General features: G+C 46.0%; 1 protein-coding gene across 1 annotated transcript in view; it reads left to right on the top strand.

The window, feature by feature from the left end:
- The window catches only part of CFAP100 (cilia and flagella associated protein 100), a gene marked incomplete at its 5' end in the record, with an annotated part of 29,177 nt that overhangs the window by 6,531 nt on the left and 599 nt on the right, over positions 1-22,047 (top strand). Inside the window, 14 exon segments of the mRNA XM_082060356.1 lie at positions 8,382-8,458; positions 8,460-8,524; positions 10,578-10,655; positions 11,141-11,247; positions 12,750-12,942; positions 13,240-13,307; positions 13,938-14,101; positions 14,731-14,811; positions 15,365-15,784; positions 17,194-17,242; positions 17,822-17,973; positions 18,767-18,908; positions 19,788-19,990; positions 21,516-21,609. Coding sequence (XP_081916482.1) covers positions 8,382-8,458; positions 8,460-8,524; positions 10,578-10,655; positions 11,141-11,247; positions 12,750-12,942; positions 13,240-13,307; positions 13,938-14,101; positions 14,731-14,811; positions 15,365-15,784; positions 17,194-17,242; positions 17,822-17,973; positions 18,767-18,908; positions 19,788-19,990; positions 21,516-21,609 — 1,893 coding nt within the window.

Here is a 22,047-nt window from a genome sequence, read left to right as displayed (position 1 = left end):
GACCTCTGGAGATCATCCAGTCCAGCCCACCTGCTGGAGCAGGTCACACAGGATCATGTCCAGGCAGGTTTAAATGTCTCCAGAGAAGGAGACTCCACACCTGCTCTAGGCAGCTTGTTCCAGTACTCTGGCACCTCAAAGTAAAGAAGTTTCTCCTCATATTCTGGTGGAACCTCCTGTGTTTCAGTCTGTGCCCATTGTCCCTCTTCCTGTCACTGGACATCACTGAAAGGAGTCTGGTCCATCCTCTTGACACCCACCCTTGAGGTACTGGGTGGATGCTGGTGAAGGGAGAAGCTGGTATAACATGGGAGGTAAATATTAGGAGACAAATGTCCATTAATTTAATCCCCTAACCTCTAAATGTCTAAAAAGCAGACATCAATCAGTGTGTGAGCCATTCTGTGGCTGTCAGGAGTCAAGAAGACACGTCCAGGAGGAAGACAGGCATTGAGAGCTCAGCGCAACGAGAACGGAGTCAGAAGGAGCAGCTTACCTAATCCAGCGGCCTCAGGAGACACCTGCCTGCGGCTGAGCTGCGGGAAAGAAGGATTTTCCTACAGGCTGAAGGGACCCGTGGGAAACAGGTGTCATTGAGTAATGACAGCATTCACACCTAGGAGAGAAAGCAGCCAAAAAACCCCGAAGTTACATTAAGACTAGTACTGGCAGCATTGTTAAGAGAGAAAGGCCAGAGGAGGGAGACATTTTTTTGAGCAGGGTCCTGTCTACCCAAAAGGGGATGGAGACTGTGAGCATTTCAAGCGTGACAAGCTCAGCGTGACAGGAAAGGAACCTTTGCTCTGTCTTGGGAAAGAGGGTCACCTTTCAGAAGTACCCACCTCCTCCTCAAACGTTGGAGGCTTTCAGCAGCTAATTCCACCTGCAAGCAGTGATGGGCCAAGTGATCTGTAGGTTGTTTTCAGGTGATAAGCCTTTGAGTTAACAGCAAATATAGGCAGCAGCCTGCTGTGTTAAATGAACTTTATTCTATTTGCACTGCTGCTCAGCTGTCTGCCGGCCACATCCATCGGGTCAAACTGTGTTGGAGGGATCTGACTCACTTCTTGCATCAGACCTGCAAGAAAATGGGTCAGGGATAATCTTAAATATCCTGATCAGCCTCCTAAGCCTGCATAGATCTCCTGCCTAAATTCATTTCTTTCTGGCAGTCTCTCTGGGAGCCAAATTTGAGGCTCATTCAGTGCAAGTAAGGGGTGGGAAGTGACAATAGTTATCACTCCAGAGGTCAGCAAAAGAAAACAGGGCTAAGGGGTACATAGCAAGGAAGTAGAGAGGAGTTTGCACCAGGAGTTGCTGTCTTTGCTGCTTATGGTCCGCTGGAAGCCAGAGCAGGTTGCGTTTAGATGGGAGCACTGGTGTTCAGGAAAACATCGCAGGACAAATCTCAGCGAGGACGGCCAGGCCCATGAGGGACATGGTGAGCCCATTGAGAAAGGAGGATCTGGCTGTGATGGAGAGGGAAGAAACTGGGAATGAAGGATGTAAGAGGAGCCCAGGGGTGGCTTGTGAGAGAAGAGGTGGGAAAGGACGGGGGCTTATAGGTGTGCTGAGGGAACTGGAGCAGGCAGGGCAGGGAACAGGGGAAGAGCCTCATTACTGGAACGACACCTTTGCCTCATCTCCTAGGGAGGAATTGCAGATGAGACCGAGGAACTGCCAATCTGGAACAGACCCGTGGTGCCTGCAGTCAAGTACCCAGCTTCCAGTAGAGGCCAAATTTGGATGCCTTAGAGAGCAATCTTCGATAGTTTCTAAGTTCCAGGAAGAGTGCAATATGTTGAGTGTTCGGTCACGTTGGGGTAGCTACAAAACCATAGCAGGGCAGACAGGCTATTTATAAGCATATCAGATATCAGCTGAGCTCTTTGCACTTTCTATAGATCATACATCAAGTCTAATGAGAAGGAACACAGGCTGAGGGGAACAAATGAGCACAGGTTAAAGAAGAGGTGTCAATACACTACATACAGGGAAGAACAGCAGCTGGCCCCGTGTCCAACACTACTTACAAGGCCTCTGATGCTGAGCAAGATCGCTTTACTGACAGCGCTGTGAGAAGGACGGGTTGAGAAAGGTGGTTTTGATGATGATTCTGCATTATTGGACAGAGAACCTTTTGCTCCTGAAAAGAAAATAAAGGATCCAAACCAGTTCATATATGTTTCATTATGCTCCCTTCTAAGGTTGTGCTGTGCCTAACAAAATAATAAGCCAGAGAAAGGGTTAATTCTTTCTCTCTCCAAACCTACTACGAGAGAGCTAGAATACAGATTTAAGCACAGACAAAAGATGATAGTTGTTCAAATTAACGTTCCAGCTAGCATCTGCTCTTCTTAATTAGTTGAAGTCTGGTTTTGTCTGGAGACAGAACTGCTGAGTGGAACTGCGCTGGCTTATTTTCTGCTTAGCCGGCTATTCCGATCTCTCTTGGTCTTTGGAAACTTCTCCGTTTCACAGAGGCCAGGGCCTGTTGTGCATCGATACTTGGTACGTACCCACGGTCTGTGTATACGTTTCACTGCAACAGGCTTAAACCTGTGTTTCCCACTAGAGGGAAAACTGACACAAGAAGATATTTTACAGATGTTCTCCCCCCTCCCAGACACATATCTTTACATTGCTTCACTTATTGACAACTCCATTTTCTTCTGCAAGCAGGCATTATCATAGAGCAGATGCAGGTGGATGGAGCAGGGTTCCCCAGGACCTGTTCACCTTCCTGTTTTGCTCCAAGCTCGCTGATCCTTCACCTCACCCTTTGTAACAAGACCTTTGAGGATCTGTGTTTCAATTGCACACAGATGAATAATTTACAAGCGACAGCTGTTGCAATAACCAAGTCCGTCTGCTCTGCCCAAGCACTCGGTGGCTTTTCTTAAATTTCCCTCACTTTCCTAAAAATTCCACGACTTAAGCAGCATTCAAAAACCTTTAAAGGAAGAAGCTAATAAGGGTGGCATATTGCAGCAGCAACCAGCATTCACAGAAAATATTCCTCTTATCTCCAAACAGGGCATTGACCCGTTGTTCAAACTCCAGGTAGGAAAGCCACTGGCAAAGCAATGCCAGATGTAATATTTACCTAAAAGGAGACATTTCAGTGGAAAACAAGCTACAGGATCTGCTGACATCCTGATGGGGAGAACAGTGGGTATTCACACAGGTGCAGGCAAAGGAGCCAGAATGGGATGTGGAAACTTTCTAGCACTTCCAAGTAATAAAGCTGTCATTGCATGACGAGCACGTTTGTGCTGTCTGTGATTCCAGCTAAGCAGCTACAAGGAGTGGACTTGGGGCTTGTCCCACCAAAGACCCACCACACAGCATCGGCGGAGTCACTGTGCTTCTCTGTGCTCAAGTATTCCACACTTAAAATAATGATGCAAATAGGCAGATGCTGCAAGAACACTGCCAGGCTGGCACCAAACGTTCCTGAACCGTTGCAGCTTGTACCCAGTGGTGCCTCATTCTCTGGCAAAGGGAAGTGGATCCCATGAGCTGCCCTGGGGACACGAGCCACAGTTTTGGATCACAGATAATAAAGCCTCTCTGGAGAAGAAGACAGGACTGAAACAGCTCGAGAGCGAAGTGAATAACAGGGTTGTTTTTATCTTTAATCCATTCCACATGAGCACAAAGAGTTTGGAGCCGTGAAGCACGTGCTCCCTTTTGCAGGTCTTAAAAATCAGCATGACCTGTAACTTTAGTTTGGAATCCTTTTTGGTCTGCTCTGGACACCCCTGTTGAGGCAACTGTGTGTGCAGGCCTTGCAGGATCAGTCTGTGTCACTACCACAAAGCTGCAGTTTCATTAACTCCCTAAGATGAACAAAACACAGGCTGTAACTGAAAGGGGCAATTCCACCTTCCCCCGGTGCATGTGTCCGTGTCCCTCTTCCTCAAGCCATCACAGTGACCATTACAACAAGGATCTTTTCCTCAGGCAGGGTATTTTTCAGCTGGATCAGTTCCCACGCAGTCACAGCAGCTGTAGTTTTGCCACAAAGCAAGGGCCAGGAAAAACGCTGGAACTGTGCCTTAAGGGCTTAATGCAAAATCATGAAGTTGCAACCTCAGGTTCCTGGGTCATTTGTCCCTGCAAATAGCCTGGATTTATAGCCCTGGTTAGGAAAGGCTCCTTGGCTGCAGCTTTGTGGCTCTCGTTGCAATGGGCCAAATGCAAACTCCTAGGTCCCAAAAGTACTGAGCTCTGAGGGAAGCCTGGAACTAGTTTCAGTTTTTGGTTTGGGATCAGGTCTCAATGGTTATTCAGAACTGGTGTTGAAATTGCAACCATAGCATTTATTTATAACCTTACCAGAGCAAACCAGTGGGGCCCAAACCAGCCCAAGCTCAGCCTCCCAGATTTTACCCTCCATTGTCTGCAGAGTTTGTGAACTCTCCATCCTTAGAAGTTTTCAAATCAGCTGGGCAAGGCCTTGAGCAGCCTGGTACAACTTTGAAGTTAGTCTGGCTTTGTGCAGGAGGTTGGACTAGAGACCTCCAGAGGTTCCTCTCAGGTTATCTTATTCTGTGACTCTGGCATCTTCTGCTGCATTTCCATCAGGCTGTGCTCCACCAGCACCACTTGACTGACCAACAAGCAGTCCCCACATTGTCCGATCCAGAAGTCAGGGAGCCTGAGCCAACCGATTTTCATGACATGAGCTGTGTTAGCTCAGGATCTAGAGCAAAGCACAGGGCTTATCTGCGTGCAGCTGTCTGAGAGCGCTGCTGACAGCCACTGCAAGAAAGACCCCTTGCCACCACAGCACACACTAGAATAAGCTTTGCATTGCAAAATAAGCTGGCCCAGATTTTGCAAAGGTCCCAAAATGAAGATTGCAGAACATTTTCTCTTCTTCTCAGCAGGAAAGAGTCTGCATTCTCAGCAGGAACGAGTGTGAAATCCAAATCACTGAGCACTCACTGCTTTTTGTCCAAGTCATTACACAGCATCCATGTGTACCGCAGGAAAAGGACAGATGACAGAGGCTGTCTTTTCATTTCCATGTCACCCTTCAGGGATTTTAGCAGCTTTTATCCACCAGATTGAAATCAGATCTGTTGAAAGAACACCACAAGTTCGTTTGAGATGAGACAGCCCAAGAACACAGTGGGTGCTGAGGCTCAGTGGTGGGACACCAAGACCCGAGTGAGCCCTGCTCCATCAGCCTGTTTGTACAGATGAGAGTGGAGCTCACAGGTCTTGCAGACCCTCCCTCTGGGAGCAATTCTTCAACAGCCAGAGGATGGGCCATATTTTTCTTGGTGCTCGTCCAGCCTGGAGACTTCATCTACAAGGTAAAAGGGGCATGAAGAAGCAAGAGCAGGAGATATGGGTCACTGAGCCAAATCCCTAGCCCTGGCAATACAAGGTTGCTGCCATCTCCTGGCTGTCTCTGGCCGTGAAAAGGTTACAGGACATATTTTTCCAGCAGAAACATTTTGCATTGAGGTAAAATCTCTCCTGGCAGTAAGCTTCAGCAGGGGGTAACAGGAGTGCCAGTGGTTAGACACCATGGGGCCATGGCACTTGGACATCATAGCTTTGCTGTTCATGGGAGGTCTCCTGCTCACCTTCTGCACTATCTATCTGCTCACCCCTGTGTGGGATGGCTCCACCTTAAGCCATAGTGACCCTTTTTCTGACAGTCACTTCCTTGTGTTCCATGACCCAAAGTGACAGCAGACATCCCTGTTGCTGTTGAGAAGCTGCGCACATGCAGCGGTCAGTGTGTCTGGCCATTCAGCTTGGCCTTCAGGACAGTCTGATGCTGGGAAGGGAGAAGAACTGCAGAGAATAGAGGCATGTTCCAGCCCTATGCTTCATCAGATGGGTTGGACATGGTCTCCAGTACTGCTTCTTTCATTGAGCTGTCACCCTGATGCAGGAATTTATACTGTGAATGAAGTACAAGTGGAGGAGAACCACATGGACACTGTTTCTTCCCATTTCAGCCCCTCTACAGAGCTCAGCAGCACGCACAGACCATGCAAGAAGTGTGCGAGCAGCCACGTATTCCCCGTCAGATCTCCCTAATCAACTTGAAGCTGCTTTCCCTCCCAGGCAGGAGAATGACAGGAGAACAGTGCCCCAGATTTCTCCTTCTTCCTTGTGTCTAACCCTGGGAATAGGCTCCAACTTGCCCTTGTCCCTCCCAGGATGGTCCAGGTTCTGCAGCCACACAGTTCACTGGGAAACAGAGGAACAAGGGCTCCAGAAAAAGGAAAAACTGCCAACCCGTTCAGTATTTCAGTGCTGTTTGCTGGTTAGTGCCAGGTTTTTCTCTTTGTGTGGTACATATTATGTCTCACAACACAGAAACCGAAGTGAAATACTTAAATAAATTAATCCCCTTGAGAAGATGCCAGGCAATGGGGAGATGACTGCTCAGTGACCTGAGCAGTATCCTGGCTACAGGATAACGACAAGACTACAAAGGAGTGTTTATCTAGATACTTAGTCAGCTTTCATCTCTGGCAGCATTTCTCAACCAGCCATTTCAAAATGTTTTGCCAACACTAATTAACCCTTGCAGCACCTTTGTGGTGGGGATCAGCATCCCCATGTCACAAATGGGGTGACTGAATGAAGAAGACAAGTAACGCGATCACATCACAAACTGGGTGACCAAGGAGTGGATGAGTAACCCCTTCAAGAAAGAAACGGGCAAAGACATATCCTGAAATCCCAAGCCCATGTCCTAACAAATCCACCCCCTACAAGGCTCTGAATCTGCAGGCATCCTTATGCTGGAAATGCAAACAGCAACCTGCCGTTCTTACCGTGCAAACTGCCCGTCTTCCTCAGCTGTTCACCGTTCAGACATTTAATAATCCCCAAAATTGTGGTGGCCTGAAGTGCACACTATATTTACTCCATTCATTAACTAATGGTGGCTAGGAATAGACCCCAGATATTCTTGTGGCCTTAAAAACTTCTTTGGCCTCAAGAAGATGCAAAGCCTATGTGGCCTATGGCCTGTGTGGGACACAAACAATGAACCAAAGCTATGAAGAGCTTGCACATTTCAAAGAATTCACAAAACACGTCTCTGCTTTTAAATAATCTCCATTCCAGTTTGGGGAAGTGTTTAGCAAGGATAACACAGAATGGGTCTATAATTGTATCATTCATTGATATAGAGATTATGCCAGACAGAGCCATAGCTGTTCAAATGTCTTAATTTTCTGTTATCTATTTCTGTGATGTTACCACTGCTGCAAATTTGCAACTCTGTAATAAACTGGTATTTCTGAACAAAGACCATTTGACATTATGCCTTTAGAAAAATGCATCTTAAGTACAATTTATGCCTGAATTATTTTTTTGGTAATGGAAATGATTCTGTTACCTCATTTTTTATACATACTCCCCAATACATTTGGGATATTTCCCAAAGCATACTAAAGATAACACTACAGTTTTCTGCATCACTGCTAAAAATCAAAGCATTCACATTCAGAATGAAGATAAATTTCTTTCTGTATAAGCGTTTTCCTTCTGTTGCCTGAATCCAGTCACTTGATAATAAGCAATTACAGAAAAGAACTATGACAATCAAATGGGAGTTTGCACTTACAGAAAATCACGCTATTTATTGCATGACTTATTCAGATGGAGAAAGCTGTTTGGAAACCTGTCAGTAAATGAAAGAAACTGCTGTTTCAGAAAGCTGAAATTGTATTAATAGAGAGTCTAAAGAGCCTAGAGAATAACACAATCCATTTAGAACGTGGTCTTCTCAGAAACAGGAAAGAGAAAATATGGGGGTTTAAGGATCTTTGCTTCTCTTAAAATGTGTTACTTCTCTCAACTGATATTTTATCAAATCATCTTCAGAATGATATTGTATTATGGAACATGATATTTGAGATTTGATAGGAGTGTTGACTTGGGGAAGCTCCAGTAAATGACAGCTCACCCTCCCATACCACACACAGTCTCCAAGCTGCGGCCGTTCAGACTTCACCAACAGAAACACCAGGGCAGAGGCTGTGAAACGACAGCTCAAAGTCACACAACGATTGCAAATCATGGCCATTTCCACACTTAGGGGCGACAGCTCCCACTTCCTCCACCCACTGCTTTCCTTGCAGAGATGGGGTTAAATACCCAATTCCCAGGCCACGTGGACTAAAATAATAAAGAACCCAGCAAGCCAGAGAGAACTCTTACACCACACGGGTTTTCTTTTCCATCCCAAGGTCTGGTGTGAACGTCCATGCGCGTCCTGCTCAGGGCACCTGGTGTTGCCGCCAGGCAGGTGGTTTTGTGAAGCCTCCTGTGGTACAGGAGGACCCACCTGGCTCAGCCCCGCTCCAGCGTCATGGGGACACTTGTCCTGGCCACAGGGGACCCGGGCCCAGCGCCAGAAGGGAGGAATCCATCCCCTGTGCCTGCGGAGGGGATGTCGCCAGGCAACGGGCGCGGGTTTCCATGGCGGAGCAAACACCAGCCGGGCCGAGCAGAGCTGCACGGCGGCCACGGACCACGGGCCGGCCACAAAACCACCGGGAGGAGCTGTTAGTTGGGTGACACGCCAAAAATAAACAGGTGAGAGCAGTCACAGCAGGGGTTTTTTGTGTTTTCAACATTCAGACAAGCAGAGGCACTGGCACGTGTCACCGGGGACCCACAGGGATCAACCGTCTCCTTCTTCATGTGCGAGCGGGGGGTGAGTGATGGAAACAAGACACATCTGCTCTGTAGCTCCAAACCTGGAGCAATTTCCCATTTTCTGCAAGCGATGGTATTATTTAAGCATGTATAAAATACATGTTCATCGAGTGCGAACATGGTGGGTGAATTTTATTGCATCATTTTTTAGAACTGTTTGCGTGTTTACTTTGGTGTACTTTTTTCTGCTTGATGCTAGGGAGAAGCACTGAATAAATGTTTCAGTAAATTAAAACCATAAATGCCTTATCTATTGATTCACATACTACTGGCCATTGGTATGTAGCTACCAAAATGTCAGAGGCAGTGAAATATATGCCAAATAATTGTAGCAACAATGCAATTTTTTATTGGCATTATTGAGCTTAATAATTATAATTAGCACAACTAGCACTTCTGTAGCTCTTGGCATTATTTCCGAAGTGATGTACAAGCAATCTATTAAAAAAACTGACCACCATAAATACCTTGATAAAATGAATATTTGTAAGTTAATCTTAGAAACAAATTCCTTTACTTTGCTAAAACTGTAGCATAAAGCACCTTTTATCTGTGAGAGTTTCACTGATAATATTCCATATGCCGTTACCCTCTGTCTAGTCCTGCTTTTCAGTGCCGTTCCCCGTAGCATGAATTTAAATCAACCACATGAAGGAGAACATTTTTATGAGGGGGGTTCAGATTACGGCATTCAAGGTGTGCATTAGGAAGGCTGAACATCCAGGTGTTCGCTGCAATTGCTCTGCATATTCACAAAGTGTATTCAACTGAACACTGCAGGCGTTTTCTGCCTTCCTACCTCTGCCCTGATGGGGTTTACTCCAAAACTTACATCATCATCAGGGGTTATGTTGTTCCAGAACATAGATGAGGCACCCCTTGAGAAAAACATCCTGTTAAGTTACGCCAAAGCTCAGAGACACATGAAATCTAAGCAATCAGTCAAGGAGGCTTTTGAAAAAGGCACTTCAGGAACAGAAAAAGAGAGATGAAACACGTGGGGCGTATTCAATCTGCCTAAATTCTACCCCAGCCACTGGGTCTCTTCAACAGTGAAAGTCTGACACCTCCAAAGAATAAGGTACTAATTGGGCAGCTGCAGAAACCCAGCCAATAGGAAACACAAAGCACCAAGGACGTACGTGGAAATTAGGCCAGATGAGTTTAGCTCAAAATACATAAAAACTGGAGGCTATTCAGAGCAAAAAACGATGCTCTAAAATAGCCTTAAAACTAGTGCAAGCGGAAGAGGATAATTTCTGCTGTGTCTTATATCAGTGCAGACCAGGAATGGTCCCAGCAGCAGAATCGCATCAATTGAACTAACACCTCCCTGGACCCAGCTTGCTGCCTTTGTTGATCAAAGGATAACTTTAACAATTGTCTATCTGTTCCTTATAAGTGAGATCACTACAATTATGCCTTTTCCCCTAAGATCCATAGTAACAACTACAAAGAAACAAAAAAACTAAGCCTTGAGTGGTTTGCCAGCCTAAAATTAAACACGACAGAGCTCCCTGCAGCATGTCTGTGCTGTCCAACAGTCCTTCAGCCTTATCACAAGAACCAGAAATTGCTTCAGCACTGTGGGTTAAGAGCCTTAGGGACTAAAAACGTTGCTCACGAACCGGTCATGGGAGGATGACAAAGTGTGGGTTTGGATCAGAACCGGAGATGCGGGTGGAACAAGAAGCAAGGGACTTGAGTTGCTTGTTATCTCCAAATTGGTTTGTCTTTGCTTTTCCATCAGTGTGTGTGTAAGAACTGTGTTTTACACAGCTTTCACATAAGCCAGGGATGAACATGTATCTTTTGGGGGTCAGAACACAAACATTTTCAACTTTACTGAAACTTTGTGTTGATTTCTGCAGATGCAAAAGGCTCGGTTAAGATCCAGAAAGCCCCCAAGGCCATCACTGCTGTAAAACCTACTGCATCCCCTACTGGCAGTAACTGGCATTTGATTGATTTGTTTATGCTTTTCCTTGGGCCAAGGTCAAAGACACCATCTCCACTCAACATCTTGAAGTGTTTCTTCCAAACCCAGAATGGAAATCCTACTTGAACGGCCAGGTAAGGTCACAACGTTGCGCTAGCTTTTTGTTCTTAAATCAAAGGAGAGGCCCATCTACAGACTCTTCTGCTCACAGTCACATGAGACGGGTAAAATAGTTCCAGACTTACAAATATCCCTGGCTGAAATCCCAAGTGGATCAGCAGATATGGTCAAGTGACACAAACACTAGAGAGGTCTCAGTTCTATCACTGGCTTCTTACAAGCCATATCCAGCTCTCTGCTCTAGGTTCAGCATCATTAGATGCCGACAGCTGCCTGCCCACCCTTCAGCTGTGACACAGCAGATCAGAGTCCCCATGCACCAGGTCGTGATATTCTGCCTCTCATCTGCTACATCCTCATCCATTTTTTTTGCAGGAATCCCAGAAAAGGTTGAAGAAAGACCAATGGAAAACCCATTTACATTTGCTCCAGATATTGATATTTTCTCAATAAGAAACGAGGAAAGAAAACAAGCCAAGGAGGTATGTATACGTGCTTTAGTCCAATGTACACACAAGTAGTTCACTAGGGCAAGCAACCAGCCAACATAAAGTCATATCAAAATTCAGTGCACAAGAGAAACAATAGCTACCAAATTCAGCTGAAATTTCCCCAGATTAGCTTCAAGTGCACTGAAGTCCATGATGTGAGATTAACTTTACCAAGAGTAGATCTGAGCACAGGCTTGCTGGTTGCTAGCGCAAAACCTGGATGTTGGCATTTTGTTTGCTTACTTCAAGGTAGATTTACCACTTACTCCTCTTCCTGGAGAGGATACCTGCTAGTTCTTTTACCATAAAGCTTTGGTGCAAGATCTCTTGCTGTTCACTTCAACAGGCTTGGCTTCTCCTTGGGAAGCTGTGTCCCCATGTTTGATGTGACCTTCTTCTGAACTGGCAATGAAATGAATGCCTAGGAAGAAGGACGACATGGGTTTCATGCCTTAGGTTTCTCTCCATAAGATAGGGAATTGCAGCCTACCAGACCAAAGAACTGACCTCAGGAATGTCTCTTCCTTATTTCTGCAGCAAACCTTCCTTAGGGCCTGCAATCCACAGGGGGTGAGAAGTCATGGAGAGGCTGTTGCACCTCTGAGAGGTCCAATTGTCGCATGTGGTTGCAGAAGCCAGGCAGTAGTGTGGAAGCAAGAGGTGTTGTTTTCTAAATCAGAAATGAAGGCCTCCAAACAAGCTTAGGCAAGCCTCCTCAGCTCACGTTGAGGACTCACAGTCTGGTTTTAGCTTGGTTTGAAGGTCACTATATCTATATAGATATATAGATATATAGATATATAGATATATAGATATATAGATATATAGATATATAGATATATAGATATATAGATATATAGATATATAGATATATAGATATGTGTACATATATATATATATGGGGAAGGTCTTAGGAAGATGTGCACTAAGGCTGTCTACTGAGTGATGTCCTCAGCCCAACCCATGCCCAAATTGTGCAGAGAGCAACAAATTCTACTTCAACTCATGTGAAAGCACGAACAACCCTCCAGAAATCTCTGCAGTGGGTTTGAATAGATCCTCTCCATCCAAACTTGAGGGTTTACATGCCTTTATGAAAGCTGGACTGAGTTGGTATTGAGCATGGGCTGTCCTGTTGTTCCCTTTTATTAGGGGACTTGAAGGATGAACCTCTGAAAATTTCCATTCTCCCCCAGGAATAACCCAGGAAGGAAAAATGAGGACAGTGAGTAGGTACAAACTGGTACAGCTGGTGGCTGGATGCAGGATACAAATCAACAAACTAATGAGAACAAATGCTGAGAAATGAAGTGTTTCAGTTGCCTCAAGAGAAAATATCATTGGCATTAGTCAAATAAAGCAGGCAAACATGCATCAGCAGGATATCAGTAGCCTGCAAATTTCTATACTGTGAATAACCGCTCATTTCTTTAAAAAACACAGCAAACGAAGCACATAATCAATCTGTCCCCATAACTGGCTTCTCCTCATAGGAACGTGAAAGGATGAAGACCATGAAAATCCACGAGAAAATGACTTACTCCACTAAAATAAAAGCAAAGCAAAAAGATGGCAGGAAAGCTCTGCAAATGGAGGAGGGCGAGGAGGACAGAAAACTGGAAACAAATGAAGAGAGACTCAGAACTCTTCAGGAGAGTCTTTTATGGAAGACAGCCATGAAAAGAGGTAGAGAACAGTTATTGCCTTTGTAGTGCCTCTGACATGAGGAGTAGCTTCACCTTTAGAGGCTAAAGGACATTGACCTTTATAAGGACCAGACTCTCCACTCTATTCTACCTGGTGTTACTCCACAAAAGCCCATATGACCTGATCCTAAATAAGGCCAAAACCATAACAAAATAATCAGTACAGCTGGTTCCAACGCCAACCACATCCATACTGACAGCAGCCTCCATATTTACTGTGTTTTGCCTTGGTCATATTTTCCCCTCAAGTCTGATCAACTTTATATCCTCATTTCAGATTATTCAGTAAAAAAGGAGCCATTGTGTGACTACGTAGATGGCAGAAGAGAGATATTTTTACTTGAGGTACTTGACTTTAAGAATATTACTTTCTGTTTACTTAATGATTCTTTGCTGTGTTGCTTTCTTTTGTTTTGTTTTTTTCCCATGAAATCCATTGCCTACAGATCACACCGAGGGACACAACAACCACAGACCTCACAACCTGATTGTCCAAGTACTGTGTTAAAGACACTCATAGCCTATAGCTTGGCAATCCCCAACCACGAAAGAAAGGACAAATAGGTTGTTTGTGCTATCCAGTAGTAGCCATGCAACTGTTTCATTTGTGAGATGTGCAGATATACTGACCTTTTGGCTCCCATACATAAATTATAACTGGGACTATCCCCATTATTCACCTCTGTTACTGTGCTGTATCACAACTGAATCAATCTTTGTCAGCCAGAAGTTAACACAGTGTTGAGACTTCTGGATTTTGACCTTAGTTTCACTGCTTATTTGTTGTGCCGCTTCTGAAACATCTCCTGGCCTCTATGTACCTCGTTTGCACTAAGACACATACCTTGGTTTGAAATCCTTACCCTCTCTGCCAACAATTGTAAGGTAAAAAGGCAACCAAGAACGAAGCAAAACCACCTTACCTTTAAAAACAACCAGCCGAGGTGACTGTGTTGCCTTTTGGGTTCATTTCAGTATGCCATGGCAGTGAAGCGAGATGAGATCCAAAGGATGGAGGACATAATAAAGGACGAGGAAAGAAAACTGCAGAAGGCTGAATACTACCTGGAGGAGGATGCTACTACCTTCGATGAGTTACTGAAGGAGAAACATAAAAGCTCGGTTCAAGCCCTGAAAATGTAATGGAAGCTGAGTGAAGCACTTGCGTCCCCTTTTGTGCTGGACACAGGAGGTCTTTTGCTCGAGCTCGAGCAGGGTTTTGGCTGGCATCCATCCCTGGGTGCTCTGTGTCTGAGTTTTCCCAGAGTTAGTCTTGGTGGCACTTTCTCCCCACACATCCAATGAGAGAGAGGAAGGAGATCAACACCTGGGGAGTCCCCTCATTGCAAACCCCCTTGACTTGGCTGCAGCAAGGAACCTGCTGTTGACCCCACCGCTTCTATTCTTCTCACAACGCTGTTACAAGGGGGAGATGCTTCTGCCCAACCAACCCCTCACAGCAGCAATGGTCCCTAAATGAAGCAATTTAAGGATTTTGGTCCATGATAGGTTATCACAAGGGCAAAATAGTAATTGATGCTCAGCAGCAGCCAAATTAGGGAGGCTTTAACCTGAACGTGTCGCTGGGACCCCGTCTTCTCTTTGCCAAGAGAAGCAGGGCCTTCAGGCAGCAGACAAGCATCATCTGGGATGCATCTATAAGAGATTTCTAGTGCTACCCCCACGTCTCGTTCACTGTTTTATATGTACCTCAATTCACTACCCACTTACCGCTAAATTGTTTTATGGTTTGTGCATTCTTCCCCAGTTCTGAAAAAGAAACCACAGCAAAGACAAAGAAAATAAAGGAAATCCAGGCAATCACTTCCCAAATAGAGAACCTCGAAAGGTAACGGTTGCACACTATTCCTGCTGGCCTTTAACAGCCCCTACAGCGCAATTCCCTCACAGCCCTCGGGAAAAAAGGGAATCGGGGAAAAAGAGTTCTAAAAATGTTCCAACTCAACTATTTTTTTTTAATTAAATTTTTTTTAAGGTGTAAATATTCCAAATCCAAAATTAAATGCCTTGTCTGAGATTAAAAACCAAACAAAACTAAGTAATGCATTTTAATGCTGAGCTGTGAAAAGAAGGGAAAAAAAATATACGGATTATGAGTTGATCTGGCAAGATTTCTCATTCCTTTTTGAGTAAAAATTCCCACATTAGCACAGCCAGCGCCATATCGAGCACCTGGCCACGCAGACATGACCAGACAGCTTCCACGTGAGAACCACAGGGAGCTCGCAGGGCAGGTTCCCATCTGTCTTCGCATGTCCATGTAGACATGTACCCTCTTGTCCCTTTTCCGGGAGAAGATGAGTATCAAGAGCTAGAAAGAACCCATTGAAACAGAGGCTTTCTCCTCAGCTAACAAACTTTATCCACTTTTCTCACCCTAGTGATATATACAGATTCAATAACACTGTGCGGGACTACAAGAAATACAGAGACTTCCTCTATCAATTGTGTCCAAAAGAGTGGCAGGAGGAACATGGCAAAAAACACACAAAGGAAAAGGATTTGGAAACAGCATCCAAAGGTAATGAAGAAAGTGCCTCATGTCCCACCACCCCAGGGCAGGGTGAGAGCCAGGGAAGAGCTGCCCCCTCCTCACAGGGACAGCCCCCTGCTCTAAGGGTCCATCTCTTCTTGTCTCCAGCCCTGGGTCGCAAAACCAGGACAAACAGCTCCAGTCGCAATAGTATGAGTGATATGGATGCGCCAGGTCCGCTGCTGTCTTCAAGAAGTTTGAGATTAGGCTCATTACAGGACATCAGGCCACAGCTCAAAAAACTCCTGAAGCCTCTAACAGGAAAACTGTAAGTACAAGATAATGCCAACCTTGGTACTGTAGAGAGCACCCAACTGACTGGGGGTCAGTGCAGAGGAAACCTCACCTTCACTGCGAGCATTCCGAGACCTCAGTCTCACTGGAACAAATCCAGATACCAGTAGAGAGCCATCAGGTGTGCAAGTCAGTACCTGTGCACCTGCTCCAACAGAGCTTCATCCTCAAACCCTCTGCTGAGACGCTGCCCAAAGAGTTTGGAGGAATCATAGACCTTGCACATTTGTCCTGGAGCAAAGCTTCTCTGTGGCCTGTTATGGCTGAGTTACAGGTTCTCTCTGTTGATCACAGTTGCCATGCAAGGAGTTGCCTGTTCTTTTGGAATGAATGAAGGTCAAAAGTCATTGCAGACTCACACTGCAGTGACCGTTTACTTTCAGTAAGAGCCTTCAGACAGTACATGCTGGGATACAGGGGATAACACTGCAAGGTAGGCAGGACCACCTGAGAAGTGGAGAGGCAGGTGGGAATGTGATGCAAGTATGGCCAGCTCTGGATTTTTGGGGCAAAGAAGGAAATTGCCTGGAAAAGCAAAGAGAGGCTGGTGGTCTCCTGAGGCCAAAAATCTATCAATAGAGTTGGAACTAAGTCATTGCTGGCAGGGCCATTTCCTCTGCCTCTACTCAGTGTTGCAGGCACTCTTTGAAGTGGGGCTGCTGTGTGCCACCCCTTGTGAAGCCACTGCAATTACTGGGCTGCTGCCCCACAGCAGGAACGACGCAGACACAAGTGGGGCTGGCACCGAGCTGATGCAAACGGAGGTTTCTCACCCCTCTGTGGCACAGAGGGGCAGGTGCAATGGAAGGCGATGAGCGGACTCTGCTCCCAACATCAGTCCGGCACCTCCTGCCTTGCTCTTCCAGCTCTTGCACTGGGCTTGTCCCTGGGGCTGAGGAGGGATGGAAGAGGCCGCCCTGCTGGTTAATGGCAGTCGTCAGTGCAGAGGAAGAAGCACTCAGCAGTCTCCTCCCAGGGCAGGTAAACACTGCAGACTCCGATGGTGGCCACACCGTGTAGTTTAGGAGCAATACCACATCCCACATGGAGCACAAGGCTTTCTCTACACTTGCCGTGCTGCTGCCTGGGCCTTTTTGATCAAGGCTCTTGCCTCTGCCTTCTGATTGCCCAATAGCCCAGCCTTGAGCAGCAGCCCCAAAGGCAACTTGCTTGTGGACAGACGTGGCTCCCACGCTACATGTCTGTGCAACCCCTACCTTCTACTGACCCCCAAACGGCCCACAGCCATGGGGGACCAAACGTGTGAATGTGCAAAGGACAATTCAGAAGCAAATAGCAAACAAGAGTGCTCACAACTCACTCACAAGGTCTCTTTGTGCTGTTGTTTCTCTACGGGCCTGATACACAAAATGTCTTTTTCAGAGGTTCACTGGAGGATGCAGGAAGCGAAAGCTGCTTGGATGAAGATGAGGTCAGGAAGTCTCATGTTGAAATATTTACACTTTCTCTTTGTCCTGTGTCATTTATTGATGTTAATAGTTTATCTCACCTTCTAACCATTCATTATGGTATTGAGGAGTTACTGTAGCCACTAATATGTATGTTTATACGTTCATAAATGTTCATGTTTAGCAACACATTATAAACATTTTAGTTTAACTTTCCCCCTCTGCTTTGCAAAAACCTACCATCACCTCAAAGCTTGCCATCCCTCAGTGAGATAGGATGTCGTATAATCAGAGATTTTGAAATCAGTGGAGTTATTGTTTTGTGTCTGAAATCGAAGTTCTCTCACTCACAGAAGTTTGCACCACTTTTTACTCCCCAAAATGCCAGTTGTTTTGGGGGTGAGCTACGAAGGCAGCATGAAGCTACACACATGTCAGGAAGGTGGAAGACATTTGTAGGTGGATGCTCATGGACCCCTCAGTATGGGAGAGCATTTGAACATCCAGGGCTGGTGCAGACCAACCTCCATGTAGTTCAGTGGAAAAGAAGCTAAAGGGGGAAAGGAGGACAAAAACCTCATTGCATGTGTTTTCCACTCCAGAAGCCGGACTTGTATTTTACTGATCCCCAACAACTGCTGTCTATTTTCATGGAGATGGAGGAAGAGAATTTGTCCTTCATCCAGAATTCCCAGGAGACTGAGGAAAGTCTGCAGAAGGTCCAACACACTTTTGTCACCATACATGAAAGCAGGTAAGTGTGATCCTGTGAGGAAGGGGCTCTTGTGCCCCAGCTTTCAAACATAAGCGACCCCCTGTGCCCCCCAGTAGCGCCATCAGGCTGCAGACCACAGAGTGCTGCTCATGCAGCACAACAGAGTCCTTTCTCACACCCTGAGCCCAGCTGCAGCCCATCCAACTCACCGTCTTGTGAGCTCCTGGGGGAGTGTCCCATCTACATAATTTAGGAGATAAGACTTGACATGGGGACTATTTCCTTAGTCCTCGAGGCACAGGCTGAGGAATTGATGCATTTAGCATTCTGGAGCAGACATAAGCTAGAAGTATCCTGTAATTCTCAGAAAGAAAGACCAAAGGAAGAAACAAGGCATGTACTGGAGTGGTCCAGACCAGCACCTATTTTGACTCAATGCAAACCCTTCCTAGAGGAAGGCAGCAGGGAGCCCAAGTGTAATTGCGATATAGTGTTTCAACAGCAGGTAGGCACACATGATCCCATTTAAAGTGCAGCTTATCCCCTTGTGCAAGTTTTTAAATGTAATCTACTTCCCCCATTGACTTAATAAAAAATAATTAATATTAGCTATGCTTTCTCCCTCCCCCACACCAGCACAGGGACTGTTAGTCCAGAAAAATCACAAGATCCCTCTGCTCTCAAAGCTGTGGGTTCAGGCTCCCCAGGAATGCCATGAAGTGTTACCTCCATCTGCCGGCAGCGGGAGGGACGGTCCCAGGCTGGAAGGCAGCAGAACGCTCGTGTTCCAGAGATGCCCTTTTCTAAACAACCTCCTTTTCCTCTGGCCTAGGGAGAAGACGTTGGCAGAGCTGAAACAGCAGGTAGCCACCCTCAAATCCTCCATCGCCAAAGAAGAGGAGAGAGTAGCGGATCTGAAGCTCAAAACTGATGACCAAGCACATCCTGAGATCAAGGCAAGGGGGATTACATGTGTATTAAATGGTTCCTCTCCACCAGCCAGCTCCATCCTGGGAAAAAAGCGGAGGGACCAGTGCTGCTCCTCAGCAGTGGAGATACAGCATGGGCAGGTTTGGGGCATGGCCAAGGCAGCAAATTGGGGTAAATGTGCCTAGTCCATGCAGCTGCTATGAGGTGGGAATAGCGCTTGCAGAGACAACCGGGCATCTGCAACATGTCCCAGGCCACAGCAAAGCTGGGTAGTTGGTGAAGCTACAAAGCTGGTGAAGGGTTTGGAGCGGAAGCCGCATGAGGAGCGGCTAAAGTCACTCGGTTAGTTCAGCCTGGAGAAGAGGAGACTGAGGGGGGAGCTCATGGTGGCTACAGCTTCGTCACCAGGGGAGCAGGAGGGGCAGGCGCCAAACTCTTCTGTTTAGTGACCAATGTCAGAACCTGAGGGAACAGCAGGAAGATGTGCCGGGGAGGGTCAGTTGGACATGAGGAAAAGGTTCTTCACCCAGAGGGTGCTGGACACTGAACAGGCTCCCCAGGGAGGTGTCACAGCCCTAAGCCTGACAGTGTTCAAGAAGCATTTGGACAACGTCTTCAGACACGCGGTGTGAACTGTGGGGTGTCCTGAGCAGGGACAGGAGTTGGACTCGATGATCATTGTGGGCCCCTTCTAATTCAGGACATTCTGTGATTCTGTGAAAGCTGGGAAGATGAGAGCAGCAGACAAACGGCTCAGTACAACCACCTACCCCAGACACTGGTGCTAAGCAAACCCAGAAACAAGAAACTGAGTCTTGTTGAGAGAATTAAAGTGTGCTAATTTCCCTTGTTTTTGGAGGGGTGTTGTGGTTCTGCTGGGCAGAACCCAGCTGTGCTCTCACCCTGTCTCGTCTCATCGCCAGGATGAAATGCTCACAAGCCTGCACAAGAAGGTGCTGGAAGTCTATTGCCACTGCACTGGAGAAAATGAGACAGACCTGGAGCCTGTGGAGATGTTAAAGGTGATAGAAAAGCAGCTCATTGATTTACTGGACTACTTGGAGACAATCCCACCAGAAAATATAAAACAGGCCAAGAAAGCCAAAGAAAAGGAACAGAGATTGAGGTAAGACAAACTCTTCTGAAAATAGGACCTCTGTTTTTAAATGTTGACAGTCAAAAGCAAAGGCACTGAAAGAGCCAGGATCAGCCAGGACACTGTCACAGCAATCTGAAAGCCCATGTGACAATACATCCCATTTTACTTCTGTAATGGTTTCACATTGATAGTATTTGCATCTCCCACTCAGCAAGCAGGAGCCCACAGGTACGTTAGAAAAGACCTGGAAGCTGCATTAGAAAAGGGCAAAAAGAAAATAAATTAAAACCAAACAAACAAAACAACAAAACCCACAAATAAACAAAACAAATAACAAAAAAACACCCTATCTCCTGAGTAAATTCAATTATGAAAATCACCATTTTAAAGAAGATAATTTGCAGTAACAATATTTAAACTAATTAAAGAGAAAATTTCTCCTCTGTAGTTATTTGGCACACCCTGATATTTTGCCAGCGTTCAAGAGTCCATAGGAGCACTTGTCAGCAATGGCAGCTTTCAAATGTTTCTTCTACAAAACTGTTAACTTTAACTTGTATTATTAAATTAAAATAGTAACCAATTAGCACGATAAAATCAGCTTCCGAGATGAGACCCATTCCTCTTCGCTCCGTTACACACGTGAAATTTCTCCTTGCTAACAGCAGAGATGCAACTGGACAGCTGATTGTTACCTGGGCATCCCCAGGTGAGTCACATCCAGCAAAGGGGAAAAAAGTAATAGCGTGAGCATTTAAAAGCAGAACAGTGACACTTCCCTGCATCTTTTTTCACCTTTGTAGTAAAAGGGTGTGATGCTTCTTCCTGATATTCTATGAATAGTTTTGCACTCTTAACTTACTAAAGAATTAAGATGCATTTATTCTACTCTGGGATGAAGGAGAAGAATTTAGGAGGGAATCTGAGACCTCCCTTCCAACCCCCCGCCAAATAAAAAGCAAAAGCAACCAAACAAAAAAACCTTAGAAGAGCATTTTAAAACTTCCTGATGATCACAGGTTAAGAATTCATTTCCTCTGCACTGCAGCTTTCAGCAGCTCGAGCCTGTTTCTGTTCCCATGCTGCATTTCCATAAGGAATTGCAGCCAGTTCCCAGCACCAGCCTCCACGGTGCCCATTTAGGCAAAGTTTAGCTCCACAGATGTAAAACCCTCCAGCTCCCATCTGTACATCAGAGACTTGGCTGCACGGGTGAGAACTTACGACACAATCACCATCATTCTGGTGAGCACCCTGGTCCACTGCAGAGGCACAAGCCACCTGCTGAAGATGGTACAGAGCAGGTCTGTCACTGACACCAACCATCTGACAGCTCCATTAGCAAAGCCTGATGAGCTTTTTCACTCTGGAAAGAATAGAATCAACTGCACCAAGTGTTTCCCTCTTACCACCTTCACAGCAACAACCTCCAGCATCAGCTACACCCAAAGCCCTACCGGCCTTACGCTGTCAGACAAGGTGTGTGTCAAAAGCACATTCGGTGTGGCTGCACACCACATCTAACCCATCCTTTATGTGCTCCCTTCCAAAGGTTCAGAGAGGAAAAGCTCAGACAACAGAAGCAGCAGCAGGAGGAAAGATTGCAACGGGCCCTGGAAAGATCACAGGCAACCGTAAAGATAAAGGTAAGTGAGATAATTCATAGAAACATCTCATCTCACCAGCCCACCTCGGAGAAACTGGGGGTGCTTGAACATCAAGCATTTAAGGGAAGAGGGTTACCAGGAGCCTCCATACCCAGGAGGGGCTGGATCCATACTCAGGTGTAGGCCAATTTACAGGACTGATGGATCTTAAGCAACTGCTGGGAAGCCAGTTATAGTGCAAGTTATTCCAGCTCAATGTCCTTCCATCATCCTTGTGTCCTTGTATCTTGACCGCACGGCCCCCTCCATTACTTGCCGATTTTCTCATTAAGCTCGTTTCAATTTATTAACCTGGCAATATAAAAAAAGCATGAAAATCAGCAAAAGAGAAACCAGGCAGCAACAGGATGCTCCCAAAAACAGCAGCAAGCCCCTAGATCAGCTCAGCCGTACCGTCAAACCGCATCTTTCTTGGTG

Source organism: Streptopelia decaocto (assembly GCF_964273445.1).
Source record: "Streptopelia decaocto genome assembly, chromosome: 8".
In the NCBI taxonomy this organism is placed as follows: Eukaryota; Metazoa; Chordata; class Aves; order Columbiformes; family Columbidae; genus Streptopelia; species Streptopelia decaocto.
The sequence above is the reverse complement of the archived record's forward strand: the minus strand, read 5'-3'. Positions and strand labels throughout refer to the sequence as shown.